The following is a 20,552-nucleotide window of genomic DNA, read 5'->3' on the forward strand; positions in this document are numbered from 1 at the left end:
CAGGAGATAGTTTTAGGTGTTTTGTGAACAAGCACTTTTACTTTATTAGTCATGCAATTATCATAGTGTATATTAAACAGATAAGGGTTCTATTAGGGTTGCAGAATAAATATTTCTTTAAAAAGGAAACATCCTTTTTTTTTTTTTTTTTTTTTTTTTTTTTTTGAGATGGAGTCTTACTCTGTCACCCAGGCTGGAGTGCAGTGGCACAATCTTGGCTCACTGCAACCTCCACCTCCACCTCCCAGGTTCAAGCAATTCTCCTGCCTCAGCCTCCCGAGTAGCTGGGATTAAAGGTGCCCGCCACTACGTCTGGCTAATTTTTGTATTTTTAGTGGAGACTGGGTTTCACCATGTTGGCCAGGCTAGTCTTGAACTCCTAGCCTCAAGTGATCCGCCCGCCTCAGCCTCTCAAAGTGCTGGGATTACAGGTGTGAGCCACTGCACCTGGCCAGTTTTTAGATAATCAAAAAAAACTTAGTTACATATTACAGGCATTATGGAGAGGTTAGGAAAATGGGAAAGGCAGGACACAAAAGACAGGTTTAGGAAATCCTTGCCTCAAAGCGGCAGTGGTCTCTGGAGGGAATGGTTGCTGGAGTCCAGAAGACATGGGTTCAAATGAGGCCCCAAGGAGGTGGGGAATTTTACCAAAACCATCCAGTTCTTCTAAGGTTTTGTTTCCTCATCTGCATGAAGGACTGTTAACGAACTGCATTAGTACCTCAGTGCTATCAAGCTGGTTTTAGATACTAATGCAAAAGACAGAGGGCGGTGGCAGATAACATGCACCAAATGGTAGCTGTTAATAATCCTTTCCACAATAATAACAACAAAAATAAATCCTACGGAAACATAGCAGTCTGCGCTGCCATTTTGATGTACACAGCCCATATTCATCTGAATCTCTTCATTTAAAACATTATGGGTGAGTTATACCTCGCGAAACAGAAACCAAAGATGAAATACCAAGTCCCTCGATTGCCTCCTCCCAGCAAACTCCATCATCCCTAACAGCAGTTTGCAATTCTGAGCACTGGGCTGGCTCAGCCCACCCCCATCCCAGCCCCCAGCCGTTTGGGTTCTAAAGTGTTACATTTTATTGCCCCGTGGAGCTGCAGGAGTCCATGCTCAAGGTAAAATGTTGCTCTCCACTCATATTTTTGAATTATGGTTTCAAGGTGGTTGCTCCTATCAAGAAAATTAAATGATTTAACATAATTTGTTGCCACTTTGATCACAACAATAATAAATAAATCTTCATGAGGAAAACGGGAAACCCGTTCCACCCCGTTTTTAAAGATGTTAAGTAATAACACAGATGTAGTTATAGGGGGTTTTTTGTTGGTTTTTTTTTTTTTTTTTTTTTTAAAGGAGAAACGACTCTATTGGGTTTTCCCGCGAGCAGAATGGCTCCATGGAGCTGTTCTGCAGATGCCCGCTGCCCAGAGAAGGAGCGTCTCTTCTCCTCCAACCGTTGTTAATTAGTATATCAGGGGCTTGCCTTTTATGTGGGCACCACGTGCAGTATGTTAGGGGCATCTGAAGCCGTCGTGAATGGGTGTCTGTTTTTGTACCTGGGGGCACACTGCACACATTTGGAAAGCACATGGAACATAATGGACATTAACCCAGATGTCAAAAATAGCCTGCGTTTTACTACTGTTATTAAACAGTTTCCCCTTTAACCCCTCCGTGTTTACCAAAGACCCCTTTCTCCCAGCCTGTTTCTGCAAATCACTACTGAAAGGGCAGGAGAAGAAAGCCATAATCGGGCAGGTGTCTTTATTCCAAAGAAAAACAGTCTGAAGGAATAGTTGTGAGACACCACACATTTATAGCCTGCTCTCCCTGGGGCGTTTGTCCTGGGGCTGAATCTTACTGCTGTGCTCAGTCACCCACCTCACCCCTCACACCCCCGCCAACCTAGAACCAAGTCAGGAGCAGCAGTCTCACCCAATACTGATTTCTCCCCACAAAGAAAATAGCTTTATATTTCAGTATGATAATATTTATATATTCTTCAGTTTAAAAAAAATCCAAAAAGTTAAAAAAAAAAGTCTAAAGGAGAAAAAAATTAATGGCTGGGCACCATGGCTCACGCCTGTAGTTCCAGCTACTTGGGAGGCTGAGGCAGGAATATTGCTTGAACCCGGGAGGCAGAGGTTGCAGTGAGCCAAGATGGCACCACAGCGCTCCAGCCTGGGCAACAGAGAGAGACTTTATTAAAAAAAATAAAAATAAAAAAATTAAATGAAGAAGAAAATTTGAAAAACACCACCCAGAGAGAAATATTAATAATGTTCTAGTGTATACACTTGTAAATGTTTCTTTATGTGCATGTTGATGCAAAAAGATGGAACTATGCATATAAAATGGTAATCTGCTTTTTCCACTGAAAAGTAGTGGACATCTTTTCCTCTCAAAAGAAAGTAAAAGTTGACATTATAATTATCAGCAGTCACTTGGTACATTTTAGGCATCCCTGTCACAGTGCCCTGTTCCTTTCCTTCATGGTGCAAATGTTTACATTTTCATTCATTCGCTGACCTGTGTGTCTATCTGTTGACTGTCTTGCTCCCAACTATACAGGCTTCATGAAGGCATGGACCTTGGCTGTTTTTCTCACTATTATATTCCAGGCACCAAGCACATTGTCTGGCCCAAAGAAGTGCTGTGTTAGTCTTCCATTGCTACATAACAAATGCGGTGGTGGAAAATCACACCCATTTATTAGCTCACAGTTTCGTAGTAGGACAGAAGTCCAGGTGGGCTCAACTGGATTCTCTGCTTAGGATTTCAAAAGCCAAAGTCAAGATGGACTTTGCTGGACTTTAATCTTAAGGCTCCAGGAAGCATTCGCCTTCAAGCTCCTTTGGGTTGTTGACAGAATGCATTTCCTTGGGGTTGTAAGACCGCAGTCCTTGTTCCTTTGCTGACGGTCACCTGAGTGCCTTTCTCCCGTCGGATAGGAAGCTCTCAGGTCCTTGCCCTGTGGCTCCTTCCATCATGGCACAGCCAACACCCTGGTTTCAAATTTCCCTAACTTTCTCTTCTGCTACAGCAAAGAAAAGTCTCTGCTATTAAAGGGCTTCTGTCATTAAATTAGATCCGCTCAGATAATCGCTCCTTATAAAATTTTTTATTTTTAATTTTAGGCAAGGTCTCACTCATCACCCAGGCTGGGGTGGCACAATCACAGTTTACTGCAGCCTTGACCTCCCCAGCTCAGTCGATCCTCCCACCTCAGCCTCTCAAGTAGCTGGAATTGCAGGTGCCTGCCACCACACCCAGTTAATCTTTAACTTTTATTGTGAAAACAGGTATTTGTCATGTTGCCCAGGCTGGTCTCCAACATCTGGGCTCAAAAGATCCACCCACCTCAGCCTCACAAAGTGCTGGGATTACAGGCATGTGCCACCTCACCCAGTTGATAATCTCCCTTTAGACTAAAGTCAACTGATGAGTAGCTACGTCTGTAAGGTAACTTTATGGTAAATGTGGTCTGATATGTTTTCACCCCCTGTGCCAGGGATTAGGGTAGGGAATCTTGGGTGGGGAGTAGATTTAAGGATTCTGCCTACCTGAGGTGCTCTCTAACCTGGTAGCTGGGTTTAGTGGCTCATTCCTATAATCCCAGCACTGTGGGAGATTGAGGCAGGTGGAACACTTGAGCCCAGGAGTTTGAGATGAGCTTGGGCAACATAGAGTGAGAACTCATCTCTATAAAAAATACAAAACTTAGTCAGACATGGGGGCATGTGCCTCTAGTCCTAGCTCCTCAGGGGTCCAAGATAAGGAGGATTACTTGATTCCAGAAGGTCGAGGCTGCTGTGAGCCATGATCACACCACTGCACTCCAGCCTGGGTGACAGAGCAAGACCCTGCCTCAAAATAAAAGATACATACATACATACACATATATATATATATATATTATACACACATACACCATATTGGATGTACACACACACATACACCCCATATTAGGTGTACAGGTCTAGATAACTCATCAGAAGGGGACCCTGTAGTATATGTGAGACTTCCTACTCTATATCATACCCAAGAGGGTCAGGAAAGACTTCTTGAGAAGACATGACATCCAAGCTGAAACTGAAGAATAAGCAGGGCTCGATCAGATAAAGAGCTGGTGTAAACGCATGTTAAATAGAAAGACATGCTTGTGCGATGGGGAGAAAATAAATTTTTAGGGCTGCAGAGCAAGCTCAGCTTAGGTGCAACATAAAGAATGGAATGTTAGGGGTAAGTACAGGACTGCAGAGAGAGAGGCCAGATGGGGCTTCGCCAGTATGGCCAGGAGTCCAGTCAGTCCTGCATCCTAAGGGCAATGGGATTATAAACAGGGTTGTAAACAGGGGTTGTAAACTGTACATGAGAATGCACTGTGAGTGGATGCCACCATTGACATGGCGCTATTTTCAGCTGCTATGTTGAAAGTGCAGAGTTGGGTACTGTAAGAGAGGAAGCTGGAGAAGAGTTAGGGTTGCTGTGACTGTCCAGGTGAGGGAGGACTGGCCAGGGATCATCTCACAGTGGGTGGCAGCCCAGATTGCCTCATTGCTAGAAGCCAGGATTCGGTTTTTATTTTTTTTTTAAAGCATATGCTTGTTTGCCCCCCCACAAGGGATCATCTGCATTCCTAAATGCTGGCGGTGTCGCTTGTGGTTTCCTTGTTGTTTTTCTTTTTTTCCTCAAACCCATTTAGGCCTCCTCGTGAATGGATTGTTTGATTGAAGGAATGGCTACAGTTTTTGAGAATTCTCTTGTCTCCAGCATAAGCCTTACCCAAAAGCAGTGTGCTACAATTGTGAGGCTTTGTATTCTGGTTTGTGACCTGTTGCTCAGCTGGAAATCTTTCTCACAACTGAATAAATGATTGTTCTTTGCTACTTTATCTTGGAAAAACATCAAGGACATCAGACATTCACTGTAATTATTTTTCACTCATTTCCCCATCTGTGAAAAAAAAAATGACTGGTGCATTTTAATACTACTTTGGGTTTCTCTTTACCTTTTAATCATGTGGCCTTTTAATATATTGGTCAGCCCTTTAAAAGGATGATTAAGAAATGCTTAATGCACAAAAGAATTAGAGCTATGCACCGCTCTTGAAACAGAAAGCGTGCTCTGACTTACAATTTTCATACAAAGTTTGCAGAGAGTTTATGTGCCAGAATGAGTAATATGATCTGCTCTAGGAACTCCCTAACTTTCTGGCTCTGCAAAAGTCATTTTTTTGCCCCGATTCAAGTTTCCTAACCAGAAGGGTTACACCAAACTCCTCAGAGTATGAATTAGCAGAGTTCATCCAAGCCACATATTTCATTTGCACTACTTAATGATGGCTTGAAATAGCTGCCTACCTGTGCAGACACAGGGATCTTTGGAGTTCTTGTTAGTCGGCATAACTCGAAAAATGCTGCATATCAACCACCAAATGAGACAGCTCAGGGTACATATAAAAGGTGACTTGTGTGTACATGAGTGTGTGTGTGTGTGTGTGTGTGTTTGATCTTTCCCCTGCCTGCCGTATTTCCCAGATAGCTGAACTCATGTGCCTGGAAACCCTGACGCACTCACAGGCCATATGTGAATGAAAATGGCACAGGCATACAAAGTTGAGCATCAGCAGGGAGAAAGCCTCGTTTGAAGCAGCGGTGTGGGAGGGTCCCCTCTGCTCTCCCATTGCACTGTTGCTTCCCAGGATGCACCTGTGTCCACACTCAGGGCCCCTCACTGGGACAGCGAGAAACCTTGGGGTGCTTCTGGGTACCTGTTCTCCAGGGCAGGAAATAGACAAATGGTTGACTGCTGCATTTATGTTTGGTGTTGAGCATGTGCACAGGGCATTGGACGTGAGGATAAAAGCCAACTTGGTTTCAATCTGCTTAATTTAAGAAGATGCCACTATTGTTTAAATTTTTTTTTATTGTGATAAAATACATACAACATAAACCTTGCCATTTTTACCTTTAAGAGTACATATCCGTGGTATTAAGTGCCTTCACAGGGTTGTAAAGCCGTCGCCACTAGTCATTTCTAGATCTGTTTTATCACCCCAAACAGAAGCTGTGAACCCACTGACAAATAATTCCCCATTCTTCCTCCCCCACCCGAGTTCCTGGTAACCTCTCATCTGATATCTGCATCTATGAGTGTATCCGTTTTACATATTTCATATACGTGGACTCACACCATATTTGTCTTTTTCTAGTTTATTCATTTAGGATGGTGTGTTCAAGGTTTATCCATGTCGCACCCTGCATCCTAACTTTACTTTTATTTTATGGCTGAGTGATACTCCATTGTATATGTGTAACACATTTTGCTTATCCATTTCTTTGCTGGTGGGCACTTGTGGCTCTTGTGAATGGTGTTATGGATATTTGCATATGAGTATTTGTTTGCGTCCCTGTTTTAGGTCTTTGGGGTATATACCTGGGAGTAAAATTGCTGGATCCAATATCCTTTTAAAATGTTGCTCTCAGATATTTTTTAAGTGAATGCTAAGTTCTCTGATATCTTAACCTTCTTTAATCTCTATAAAGTCAAGTTAAAAAATAATTTTAAAAACATCATCATTGTAGAAAAGTGTGGAGAGAATTAAAGTTGACATGTAGTCTGATTATGTGGAAATAATCACTAGAACATTTTGGCGTATTTCCTTCAGTTTCTTTTTTTGTATATCAAGAGACATTTATACATATATGTGACATATTTTGAAAGAGGTCTCTTCTCAGATGCACTTGCAGGACATAGTCTATTTTTCTGTTCACTTTGGCCTTCCTCTGTGTTTCTTCCCCTTACCCTCTCCCCACTCCCACCCAACCCCAACCATGGAGAGCCGTGGAGAGGCTGCTGCAGTGGTGAAGAGTGGGAAACCTGCTGTCAGGATTAGCTCAGATATTGTTGCCAGTTTCTTCCCTTGCTAAATTAATGTGCTTTCTTGTTGCAGCTATCAGAAGGGCTGAATAAAGGGAACATGCAGCTCTGCAGCAATATTCTGATAATCTATTGCAGTGCGGCTCACATCACTCACCACCACCTGGAGCGGCCCATCAGAATGGAAGGGGAGTTTTCACTTACATTATTGAGCGTGATTCTGTTCTACTCGCTATTTCCTTCATCACCTCGTGTCATTTCTCATGGATGTGGATATGTTGGAAAGGAAGAATGCAGAGGAGGAGAAAAGTGATATGTCTTCTATTTGTGTCTGGATGTAGGCATTTTGAATGTGATCATCTTTGCTGAATATCATTATTTGATAACATTTTGTTTAAGTTACTTAAACATCATTGGATAAATTTGAACTCCATAGGATTTTAACTGTGGATTCAGTTTCCGTTGGACAACTAGCCTCATCTCCAGTATCCTGCTGGTTCCATCTAAGTGGTCATTCCTAACTCATTAGATTGTCAAAAAGTATCAGTTCTCTGTGAGTGAGTGGTGTTGGCAGTGTTTGTATACCACGATGAATGGAGTGTTTGACAAAGAAACAAAAAAACACCAAAAATTGCGAGCCTTTACCCTCCTCTATTTCTTTAATCTGTTGTTTGAAGAACCACATTTTGAGGGTGTAACCAGTAGTTACCTCTGGGCCAGGTTGGAAATGAAATCAATTTCTTAAACCACTAATACTTGCCAAGAAATCGCCTTATGAGAACATGGTGTGTGTCTCTGACAATGCATGGCACATCTAAATTGATCATTCATAATTTTATCTACCCAGGTCATGTACCGGAAAGTGGCAAAAGCCTGAGGCACCTGCCTATCTCTAGTTCCTGTGTCCCGCATATCCCTGTGGTGGGGATGCCACCGAGCCTCAGACTCTTACCATCCCGGTACACGCAGGTCTCCACGAAGAAGCTGGGGCTCATTTACGTTTCAAGATCCAAATGCTGTGCAAACAGTGTAAGCTTAGATTTTCTGTAAATGAAGGGTCATTTCTCATTTTTTTTTAAAAGAAAATGTATCCACAACATGGAATCCAAATCATTTTCAGCATCAAACATGAAAACATTGATGAATGAGGAACAATCACAAAAGCTGTGTATCTGTATATAGCTCTACACAACATGTATGTGGATACAGTCATTGTTTAAAGCACATGCCAGGGAAAAAGACCAAATTTTGAGGTCTTTTACATACAGTGATATGGTACTAAGGAGAATTAAACTCCTACTGCTTCCTCTGAGTATTAAAAAACAATTAAAATTGTTATAACTTCATAAAACTCATGACTGAGTCTGGCAAACATGTGCAATTCTTGTATTGCTCCATTTCCTTGTCAATGGAAGAAACCCTACCACGTGTATGCAAGTGGGAGATGAAAACCTGCATTTTTAAAGGACAAACAGTGAATTTAAGCATGAGTGGCCTTAATAAATATAGTTGTCTTTCTTTGCTGCTGTGGAAAGGATACTAAACAGATGTTCCTGAAGTCTTGCATTGACTTTAGTCGTTATTATTACTTTTTAAAATGTTGGTGCAATTAACTCTGGACCTCTCTCGTGAGCCATAGAGATATTTAAAAGACAGACACCTTATTTGTTGGGGAAGATGAAACCGTCTCTGAGTTGCACTATTTTTTCTTGGTGCATTCATAGTTAAGATACTCAAGCAGGTTTCTTGCTTCCGGCTTTGTTCTTGTCATCAGTAAGTATAACAAACTATGTAATGCTTACGTGTTGCATAAATAATCCAAATGCATTTATGTTTTAAAAGTTTGTCCTTTAACTGTCAGAGGGATCTAGGTCTTGGTTAGAGAAGTAAGCAGAGTTCTTTGCAAGCTCATTTAGCAAATTTTGACACAATGTTGCACTGAAAACCCAGGCCACAAATGCATCCCAGTGAAGAGTTTGGATGTCCTCAAAGAAGTGGTCCTCACTGCCTCCTACAACCAGGTCCTGGACTGAACTCTGCAACTGAATACTTGAAGTAGGAAGTAGGAAATCCAGTAGGCAAAATAGGGTCCTTGAAATAGAAAACAAAAACAAAAACAACCAACCCATGTATAGCTAGCTATTTCTATGTATGTGCCAATTTTGTCACAGCTATTATTTGAGGGGATCATTTTCTGCCCAACTTTTGTTGGTTAAAAGTATTATTGATCTTACCTTTATGGGGGCAAATCATTTAGTCCCTTAAAAATTAAATTCTATCAAACATAACAACCTTTTCCATTTCATGTCATATTCTCTGATGTTTGGGGGTTACCTAGAATATCCCTTTTTCACATATTAAGAATAGTCTCTGGGTTTACAACGAACACTGTGATGTTGGGAAGCTATTTCCTTTGCGCAAACGTTAACAGGTTTCCTTCTAATCATAACTTAGTTGAAAAAAAAAGTGTGGGCTAACATTTAGGAGAAGTTGGTCTTACTTTGTGCAAAAGCAAGCTTGTACTTTATGCCCCATTTGATTTTGATGTACAGTCTCAATTTTGTATTTAATGATTTTTGTGTATCCAGTATGCACGTTAACAGCGTGTCAACTTTCATTTGAAAGTGGGTTTCAATTTACTTTTTAAACAGTGTTTATGACGAGACCTCAAATGTGTTGACATAAGCTCTATCTGCAATGTTTTTGTGTAGAGTGGCGATTGAATGCTGCCGAGGGTCAGTGTATCTAATTCCCTGAGACCCTCGTTTGATAGTGCTTCTTGTAATATTTCTTCAAGTGAGTGGCATGTGGGTTGTGATATTGACCATGTGATTATGGACATCGATATGAAAAATAAATAAATAAAACTAAGGAACCCTGGAAACTACCAGTGGGCATGTATTAGCCAGTCATTGTAACCTCGTGTCTAGTAGAACAATGTACAAGCTATGTACAGTTCATAAATTTGTTATCATGTGTATGAGAAGTACTTTGTGCTGATCGCCTTATTTATATTCATCAAATAAACCTTGTTTCTTTCTGAAGTGAGTTCATTCTATCTCTAATAAATGCTCCAATTGTGCGGTTTCTAATATTTTGAGGGTCATGGATCCCTATTTGAAGAACCCCATGGACTGAAGTAAATAGGGAAGTTATTGGCTCACTTAACTGGAAAGGTGAAGACATAAGTCTTCCTTTATGTACATCTGGATCTAGAGGTTCAAATTAGAAAATCAGAGGTTCAAATTAGGAAATTCAAGTTATTGGCAGTGTCTGCCTTCTTTCTTCCTTCCCTGTGTCCTTTCTCTTTCTCCCTCTCTCAATCTCTTCCTCTGTGTCTCCTGATCCCTCCCTCTCTTCCTCCTTCCCATCTTTTGTCTCTTACCTTTTTCTCCCTCTTCCTATCTCTTTCTCCTTCTCTCCTTCTTCTCCCTTTCCCCTCCTTCTCTCCCTATTTCCCTCTGCACTTTCTGTTGGGTTGGCTTTGGACTCTGCTGAGCTCTCTCTACTTGGTTGCAAAGATGACTTCCAACAGCTTTGAGTACTTTTGATTTTTAAAGGAGAGACCTTATCTCTCTGAGCTTCTACATCTGTCCCCTAAAGGTACACTTGGTGCTTCTTTATTGGATCATGCACACAATCACCTTTTCCAAGGCCATGTGATTGACAGCCTCACTGGCAAGGGTGGTGGAGAGCAGTTTCCAACAGGGAAAAATGGATTCTATTCTAGAAGAGAGGGACAAGAAAGCTGGTCAAGCAAAAATATGGCTAGCCCTGCCACTGCTTGGATACACACACAATTGTCCATGCAAGGGCTCACCAGCCTTTACAGCCTGTCTGTGGATCAGTGAAGAACCTCACTGCTAAATGTCCTTTTGTGGCCTGCAGAACCAGCCCCTGGTTCCTTTAATGGTTGGATTTAGATTCCAGGGAATGAATTTCCAATTCTTACCATGAGTGAAATCAATGAGTAATTGATTGTCAGAGCTAGAAAGTATGTTAGATGTCGTGTAATCCAACATCTTCATTTTACCAGATGAAGAAACTGAGGCCAAGTCAGAAGTGACTGATCCACACATACATGGTAAGTTCATGGCAATCCAAGACTGTCCCTAGAGCTCTGGAAACAGGAATATGTGTCCCTGAACTCTTTGAGAAGGAGAGGAAGGAACAAAACCTTCCTCCAGCTGACTCTTGACAACATGGGGGAAATATTTTGTTTCTGTACGTGAAGAAACATTTCTGGGCTCAAAGTCACCACACGTGACCATCCCTCAAAGTTGGGTACATTTGGGGGGACCTGCAAAGTTGTTTTCCCTTTTAACTCTGTTGCCTTTTTTTTTTTTTTATAGAAAGAGTTGGAATAGAATTTCTTACCGCCTAGAACTTCCTGAAGCAGCAGCTGGCATTCAGGCCCGGTTATGTAAATCCAGCTGGCCACATGGAACCTCTGCTTCTTTACCTAGAAATTGCTCTTTTCGGTAAGAAGGTACCAGCCCACACACTGCTGGACTCCGACTGTAGGTTTATCTGTACCCTTAGTTCCACAGAAGCACAGAGACTTAAGTTTGATACTCTGGAGGTTTGACTACATCTGGTGTCTGTGGACTGCCATTACAAAAGACTAGAGAGACATCCTAATTTGTAGAATTGCTGATCCATAATAATAATTACACTAATAATAAATAACTGAACATTATCGAGCATTTGCTAGGAGCCAGACCACGATACTAAGGACTTACGTGGATCAACTCTGCTTATTCCTGACAACAGTCCCACAAGGTAGCTATTGTCATGACCCACATTTTACAGCAAAGGAAATGGAGGTCCACAGAGATGACCAGAAGCAACATGCAATTCTAGAGTGCATATTTGATGCCAGTATTGTGCTAAAGGCTGTGCTTACATGAACTCTTAGCCTCATAGTAATCCCTTGAGACAGGCACTATTGTTAACCTCATTTTACAGACAAAGAAAAGAAGGCCTAGAGAGTTTACGTGCCTCACCCAGGGGCTCCCAGATAGTTAAGTGGTGGAGCCAGGCTTTGAACCCAGTGCCCAGCAGGCTCTTGTGCTTAAGGGAGGTATTGGGGTGTCTCACAGGTCAGGCCAGTGAGACATTAGGGAGTGAAGTTCAGATCCCACTCAGTGTTTCTGGGATGCATTTGGTTTCTAACATGGCCACATGACACGCAGGGCCTCAGGGGGCTGGTGGCTTCATTACCAATTTCTGTAGTTAACCAGTAGTACAAGAGAACGGACTGCCACACAGTAAGACTGTGGCTCCCAGGGGAAATCAAGACACAGCAAAAGGAGAGCCTAGACAAAGCTTAGTGCACTGGATTTAACCTTGTTATCCTCAGGCCTCTTGGGTTTCTTCCAAGCCCTCAGTCTCTGGGCACCAGCCCCCCGCTGACCTCCCACACTTCCTTGAACAACCTTGCGGTTGCAGATGGAGCACCCGGTAAAAGGGGACTGAACAGATCCCCCCACCCTGAGGTGGGAGAGGGCCTTGGGTACCATGCTAACGGGTATGTGTTCAGGTGGAAATAGCATCAGATTATTAATCAGTAAACCTCAACTAAAATCTCAGTTGTCTATTTTGCCAACTGAGATTTGCCAGACAATCTCAGTTGTCTAACTGTTTTGCCAGTTAGACTATTTTGGCTAACTTGTGCTTAGGAAAAGCATACAATCATGCAACTGCATGTGACCTCTGTTTCTCAACACAGTCAATGGGAATAACATGGCTCCCAACTACCTGATATGGCATGTGAATGGACAGAACGTGGCAATTCATGGGAAAATACATTTTAACAACAGTACTTTCCACAACTCTAACAAAGTACTAGAGCAGCTTGTTTTCGTTTTTAGAATCGACATTCAGAGAAGGAAGTCTTCCTCTTTCGTTGCACGGGTATAAGATACTCTAGGTGACACGATTTGGCTGTGTTCCCACCCAAATGTCATCTTGAATCATAGTTCACATAATCCCCACATGTCTAGGAGGGATCTGGTGGAAGGTGATTGGATGATGGGGGCTGTTTACGCCGTGCTGTTCTCATGATAGTGAGTGAGTTCTTATGAGAACTGATGATTGTATAAACCTCTGGCATTTCCCCTGCTTGCAGTTCTCCCACTGCCACCTTGTGAAGAAAGTGCCTTGCTTCCCCTTTGCCTTTCACCATGATTGTAAGTTTCCTGAGGCCCCTCAAGCCATGCTGAACTGTAAGTCAATTAAGCCTCTTTCCTTTATAAATTACCCAGTCTCAGGCAGTTCTTCATAGCAGTGTTAGAATGAACTAATATATCAGGTGAATAAATCAAGCACCAGATTTGAGAATAAAAGCTCTTCAGAAGGAACCATTGCTTCCTGCTGCTACAGGAACAAATCTTACAGAATACAGGGTGAAAGCAGATGTACAAAGGAGGACATACAATATGATTATATCATATGAAGCTCAGAAAAAGGCAAAATTAATATATAGGGTTAGGAGTTGGAATTCTTGACCTGGAAATTTATTACATGACCCTATTCAGTTTGCAAAAATTCATCAAATGATGTACTTACACTTTGTATACTTTTCTACCTCTCTCTTTTATCTCATTTAAAAAGTTTACCCTAAAAAATGTAATGCCATCGAGTGTTAATCCAGTTTAACATCACAGAGGGTGGCAAACTAAGGCCTGTGAAATACATGTAGGATTTAGGGTTTCTTCTGTTTGCTTTTGTTTCTGTGGGAGGCACGATATCTTAAAATTCATTTTTTTTTTTTTTTTTTTTTTTTTTGAGACAGAGTTTCACCTTGTCACTCAGGCTGGAGTGCAGTTGCACAGTCTTGGTTTGCTGCAACCTCTGCATCCCAGGCTTAAGCAATCTTCCTACCTCACCCACCCAAGTAGCTGGGATTACAGGTGTGTGCCATCATGCCTGGCTAATTTTTGTATTTTTAGTGGAGATGGGCCAGGCTGGTCTTAATCTCCTGACCTCAAGTAATCCACCTGCCTTGGCGTCCCAAATTTCTGGGATTACAGGAGCCACTGCACCTGAAAATTTGTTTTTCTAACTCCTGTTTCTTGTCTGTTTGTTTGTGTGTGTGGGATAGAGTCTTGCTCTGTTGCCACAGTTGGAGTGCAGTAGTACAGTCATAGCTCACTGCAGCCTTCAACTCCTGGGCTCAAGCAATCCTCCTGCCTCAGCCTTCTGAGTAGCTGGGACTATAGGTACACACTACCATGCCCAGCTTTTTTTTTTTTTTAATTTTGTAGAGTTGGGGTCTCACTATATTGCCCAAGCCAGTCTTGAATTCCTGGCCTGAATCTATCCTCCTATCTCAGCCTCCCAAACTGCTGGAGTTATAGGCATGAGCCATTTGCACCTGGATAAACTTTTTTGATGGTGCAGTAAGTGGTAGGCTTGGAGCTGGCATGCCTGTGGAAGTTTTGGGTATGCTTGCCATTTCTCTTGTCCTTACTTCTCTCTAAAATATTACACCTGGCCAACTTCACCTTTGTGTGTAACTTGCCTGATCCCTGAGTGCATCTGAGTTTACAGTCTCTTAAAATTCTGACTCCACAGCACGCCAAATAAATAACCCTTGGTCAGTTACTCAGTCTTTTCTCTGTTTGTTTCCTCATCCTAACATTATAATACAGTTCCAGAAGGTTTGAGTTGTTGTCTTTTAACAAGGATCAAATGGTCATTTAACACAATGCCAGCCACATAATAGATCCTAAACAAATGGAAATGTTTTTACCGGTAATAATATCACAAATAATAAAAATGTTTAATGAAGTCGGATTGCTGACTCCCAGCCATTCTCTCACAAGAACCACTGCTGAGCTGGTCCTTGCTCAGATCCCATTTGCCACGTCAGGGTTTTCCTCGACCACGTTTAATAACCAGTTTCCAGATCTGGATATTGGGGGCTGTAAATTTCCCTGGTTACTGTTGCCAATGACAGGGAAGGAAAGACTTGTATAATTACCACTTGTACTTCCACAAGACACATGAACTCAAGTTGAGAGCAGGAGTTTTGGACAATAAACACCATGTTTTAAAAATTCAGGAAAGACCTGACCAACTTGTGTGATAAGAAATGTGCGCCTGGTTAGAAAAACAGAAAAAGACGTAACGCCAGCATGGCATAAGCGCCATAAGCCTTTGGTTTGTGTAGGACCATTTCCTCTTTCCCACACTAATGCTGCATATTCACACATCTGTAAGAATGAAGGCTTTAGGATTCGCCATGGGTTGGTTGGAAATCAGTACCTTTGCCCACATCCAAAATCCATAGCCTTGGTTTTCAATGCTTCTTTTGTAATTCAGTTGCCTGTCTTAGTTGATTTTATAGCATGGTTGTTTGCCATGCTGTTCGACATTCTTCAAACACAGTAGCTTAGTGGGTTCTGTGAAAATATCCCACGTCTGCAACTTACTAGGACTTTTGGAAATATTAAGACATCATAACTCCATTTGGAAATGCTTAAGATAGTTCTTTGCAGGGTGTTAGATTTGGGTCCCAAAGTCTAGTTGATGATGCTCTGGTTTCTGAACATTATATTTAGCTTGAGAGAAACGAGGTGAAACGGGTTGCCGGAAAGGAATTGTCTTGACTTTTGATTCTGCAAAAAGCGTTTGATTTTTGAAAAAAAGAAAATGACAAGCTTTGTAATTGTTTCCCTCACAGTGCCTGCACATTAGCAAGCTAGCATTCCTGCAGTAGGCATGGGCCACATTTGGTGTTTCTGAAAGGAGCTGACCCCATCAGCACAGGACTAAAGGGCTGAGAAAAGATTGAGCAGATTGAGCAGTGATAGGAGACATAATTGGAATTTCTTAAGGTGACCAGTCCCAAATCTCCTGTACTTCCAGAAATTATGAAGTCATGGGAGAATAATTTCTCCAAGAGTCTGATTTGGCTGCTCAAAGAAACTGAAATTCAACAAATCCAAAAGTGGCTACTGAATTCTTAAAGAACAAACTCGTAGCATGACATGTGGCTGGTTGTAAAGGGGGTGATGCCCTCCCACCAACCTAACTAAATGGGGCCTTATTTTCCTTTTGATAATAACAATTTCACCAATATCTCACCTTGCCCCATACCAGTCAAAATTGATAACAGAGTAATTTATTTTAAAACACCAAATACTCAAGTAGACAGAAAGGAATAAAAATTTGCTTCAGGAATTTGGAGGGGCAGGGCCTTTTGCAAAATCAGACAAGAGGGGTCATTAACAGCATTTTCTTCAATAGACCCACTTTCTTTGTATATGACCTTGGAATTATTAGCTCAAAGAATAGATTTCTCTTGGCTCACCTGGAAGTCTTCTCTTTCCCTAACCTATGACTTTTGATTATACAGCTTCACCTACTGTTAAAAGTACACAGCTGAAAAGAGTAAAGGGTATTTGACTGAAGAGCCATCATAAGCTCAAAGGTGAGTAATTGGATTCCAAATTTTGTACAAGTCAAAGCTCGTTTATGTTCATTTTTTTCTCAGTCTCAACATCAGAGAAATTGCAAGATGCTCCCTAAACCTTTTTATGTTCTACAGATTCTCTAAAGAGCACACAAGCAGGACTTCTTCGTAGAACAATTCTCCCTTTATCCTCCAAAGCTGTGCACACAGGTCTGATTAAATGTAACAGAGCTAGGTAAAATGAATACCACATTTGGAGCAAGGAGTTATATTTTATATTTTTTAGCCAATACTTTAGAAAAATCTGATGTTTGGACATTGCTATTGAACCAATCCAGTTCGATACAGCTGAAGAAATCTCATGTAAGGCCAGTCATTTAAGGAGGAGGGCATATAACTGGATATTAGCACATGGTGGTAGCCAGCCAATCAGTTTTTGCATTTGTTTGGAATTTTGGAAGATAATTGCTTCATTCCCAGGTCTGTCTCTGGCTCACCATTTGACCTCAGACTAATTGCTTAATCTCTCTTGGCTTCAGATATTCTATCTTGACAGTGATAATAATAATAACTTCCAACTACCTATCTCATCCGGGTATTGAGTGGATTAATGGGGTCATGTTTGTAAAGTCTTGGAAAATTCTCAAGAGAGAAAACATTCTACCACTTTTTTGATTCTGGTTGGTAATGTTTTAGGGCCATAGATGGGTCGGGCTGCATTTAATGAAGTCATTATTACAGAGGCATGTTCTTTCCTTCTTTATAACTAAGGAATGGCCCCTAGCAAAAGCGGAACTTTTCATCACTGTGAAATCTCTGATTCTCTTTGTTGGTGCTGGAACTCCTGTGGTAAACCAGGCTTTTTCTCTATCTAAATAGTACACAAAGCTCTGAGGAAGTAACTATGATTTCATGGCCGCAGGGAATTACTCAGAATATTTCTACTTCAGTAATGCATAAACCTTTGGGGTCAAGCAGACAGGTTTGAGCCCTGTCTTTGCCCCTTCCTGGCTGAGTGGCTCCAAGCAAATCACTCAGTGTTCCTGTGCTACCTTTATGCTTAGCAGAATGTCCAACACATGACAAGCTGTCAGGAAGTATCATCCACGTTAACGTGTAACAGTAACTACATGTATTTTCTAGTGTCATGAAGCAGTGTAATGAGTGCCAGTTCTTAGTTAACTAAAACCTAACTCATCAGAGTTTGTGCTTAACTTGGGTATTCATGGCCATCCATTAACAATATCCTCATTCTGTGAGCACTTTAGATTCAGGAAAATAGCAAATCAGAAGAAAATAATTTTGGGTCAGGGATTTATGCAAATTCCCACAGTATATTTTTTTGTCACTACTCATTTAGCCCAAGCGCCTGGTTTTCCAGGCGCAATCCTGCAGAGTAGCTATGACGAGATGATATTTACTAAGAAAAAGATAACACGGTAAACACTGTGAATCCTGTTCTCTCGTTTCCAGAAGGGCAGACATTTTATCTAATTTTTGCCCAACTCTGTGGTGCTGCCCGGTATATTGGAAGCTTGCAGTATTTATGGTGGGATCAATTGCTGAATCCACAGGGAAAAACTAGTTATTTTAATTCTTTTTTTCTTTTTGAGACGGAGTCTCGCTCTGTCGCCCAAGCTGGAGTGCAGTGGTGTGATCTCAGCTCACTGCAGTTTCCACTTCCTGGGTTCAGTTGATTCTCCTGCCTCAGCCTCCCAAGTAGCTGGGACTACAGCCGCACGCCACCAAGCCTGGCTAATTTTTGAAGAGATGGGGTTTCACCATGTTGGCCAGATTAGTCTTGAACACCTGACCTCAAGTGACCCGCCTGCCTTGGCCTCCCAAAATGCTGAGATTACAGGCATGAGCCACCATACCTGACCTTAAATTTTATTTCTAATGGGCATAGGGCATCTAAGGTCTTTTATTCTCCTCTGTGAAAATTTAGATGTTAAGGTGTAAGCCACTAATGGATTTAGTTTACTTAAACCATTTAACTTATGTTTCCAAATGAAGTCGTATCAGAAAAACCACAGAAATCAAGAGCGTACTTTTCAAAGACAGTTGGTGACTTTCTTACTGATAGTATCAAATATGTCAAATCCAGATGTCCTGTAGATGTAGATAGAGGTCACAGGCTGCATCTTCTGTCAATCAGCCTCAGAGTGGTCTGTCTCTAAGAGAAACCCCTCACCCACTGTCTTCCTGCCTTGGACTCATGGGCTTGTCCTCAAAGTGCTCCCAAGCCCCCTGCCTGACTCACATATAGAATCTCCTGCCACTTTGCACCATTCATTAATCAGCATTCACTTCCAGTGGTTTCTTCCTAGCCCGACAAGATATTCTGCCTCAAGAGAGGATCAAACCTTCTATAGCCTCTGTGAGGTTGTCCAAATCCCAGCAGGGAACAGGTATTTTGCATTTAACTCTAAGCCTGACTTTACTTTATTAACTTAAACATTAATTTACCTAAAACAACCAAGAATTGTTGTATCATCAGAGCTCTTTCAACTGCAAGGGATAAACCTTGATTTCACTAAGTAGAGACAGAAGACAAGAAGGATAATGGCCTTGGGTACAGTTGGACCCAAGGGCTCTGACAGGCTCAGAAGACCAATGTCTCAGTTTTCTTGTCATTGCTGGGCTTTGCTTATTTCTACACTGCCCTCATCCCCAGTGTTGCTTTTGTTATGTGATACTTCCCAACCCTTACCCAGAAACTCCGCATTTGGGGACAACCAGGTTAAAAATTTCAAAGGAAATGTTTAAAAGAGTAGTGAGAGTAGTGAGAAACAATTACAGAAGAGTAGTGAGAAAGAATTACATTTGTTCTCCACTCTTCATCTACTGCGGTTAAAATGAAATCCTGGTGGGATTTCGAATCACTGTGTTCATGTTTAAATCAAAATTAGAATCATTTGCCTGTTGTCATACACCTCATGAAGTGTGCACAGGGCCAAAATTAGGTGGCTTCTTTTTACTTGTTTTGCAAAAAACAAACAAACAAATCTTGAGGCTATTCCTGTTAGTCTAGTCTGTTTCACATGACTCTTTTCCGATGGGCCAGACCTGAGTCACATGCCCCTACCTTAAGTCAGGGGGCAGAAGCTAGCCCCACCAAATCATCTGGCCTGGAAGGAGAGTATAGGTGCGTCCTCAGAGGAGAGTCAAAGGTGCTCTTCACAGAAGAAGAAAGAATTTTTGCTGGGTAGGTGTCCAGGATAGGCCCTCTTTCTCCATAGCTGACGCAATCCTTCGTCTTCTTTCTTCAGCAGTGGGTCTGCTTTTCCTCTTTGCCGTGTCTCCCAAGTAACTCCGTATGTAGCATTAATCAGCATTACTCTCATCATCTTTATTGCACAGGCCTGCCTCTCTGCTTTATTGTGAGTCCTTGAGAGCAGGAGCCATGGCTCATTTAATTCACCATCTCCACTGATTAGCGTAATTCCTGGCACATACATAGTAGATAATCTGGCGAGTTTTCCAAAAAGGAAGAAATAGATGATCCACCTGGAAACTGAGAGACTGAGGTAACACTGTTCAAAGGTATGAACATGGTCTTAAGGCCAAGTGAAAACTCCACCATGAACAGTGACAGCTGTCACATAAGGAAGATGCCTGGAAGCAAACTGAAGAATGTGCCATTAAGAGGTTGCACAGCTGGGTTCAAAACAACTAAAAAGAAGCTCCCTAGTTCCGGCCTTGTGCACACTTCATGAGGTGCATGATAACAGGCAAAAGATTCCAATTTTGATTTAAACATGAACACAGTGATTTGAAATCCCGCCAGGATTTCATTTTCACCTCTGTGGATGAAGAGGAGAGAACAATGTGATTCTTTCTCACTACTCTTCTGGGAGAATTGTCCTGACACTTTCATTTCTTCCCGATTCCCTTCTTCCTTTTCTTCCATCCTTCCCATCTCTCTTGGCTCTGCCCTCCTATCTCTCTCCATCGCTCCTCTTCTTTTTCTACTGCTCCCCTCTGCTTTTGCCCTTAGCAGGAATCATGGCTCTTGATTTGCAGGGATCATGGCTCTTGATTTGCAGGGCTCATTTAAATTCTGCCTATGTGATCTTGGCCAAGTTGCTTCATCTTTTGGAGCTTACTCTCCTCATCTGTAACACTGGAATATTAATATGCCTTACTAATATTCCAGTCAGACTCAAAGATATTATGCATGCAAAATGCTCAGCACAGGCTGGAGGGAGTGCCTTTGAAGAGAAGT

The 20,552-nt window shown here is 41.8% G+C and overlaps 1 protein-coding gene across 10 annotated transcripts in view; it reads left to right on the forward strand.

Moving 5' to 3' along the window:
* ERC2 (ELKS/RAB6-interacting/CAST family member 2) overlaps positions 1–9,951 on the forward strand; it is a 970,127-nt gene extending 960,176 nt beyond the window's left edge. For 8 of the 10 annotated variants that reach the window (XM_074403633.1, XM_074403639.1, XM_074403634.1 and 5 more), the window contains one exon: positions 6,977–9,951. In XM_074403633.1, the coding sequence (XP_074259734.1) occupies positions 6,977–7,216 (240 nt within the window). In that variant the 3' untranslated portion in view covers positions 7,217–9,951. The remainder of the gene's footprint in view (positions 1–6,976) is intronic. The other 2 variants (XM_074403640.1, XM_074403643.1) reach the window with 2 other exon arrangements.
* Positions 9,952–20,552: the final 10,601 nt, after the last annotated feature.

This window comes from Saimiri boliviensis, chromosome 8 (genome assembly GCF_048565385.1).
Source record: "Saimiri boliviensis isolate mSaiBol1 chromosome 8, mSaiBol1.pri, whole genome shotgun sequence".
Taxonomy (NCBI): Eukaryota; Metazoa; Chordata; class Mammalia; order Primates; family Cebidae; genus Saimiri; species Saimiri boliviensis.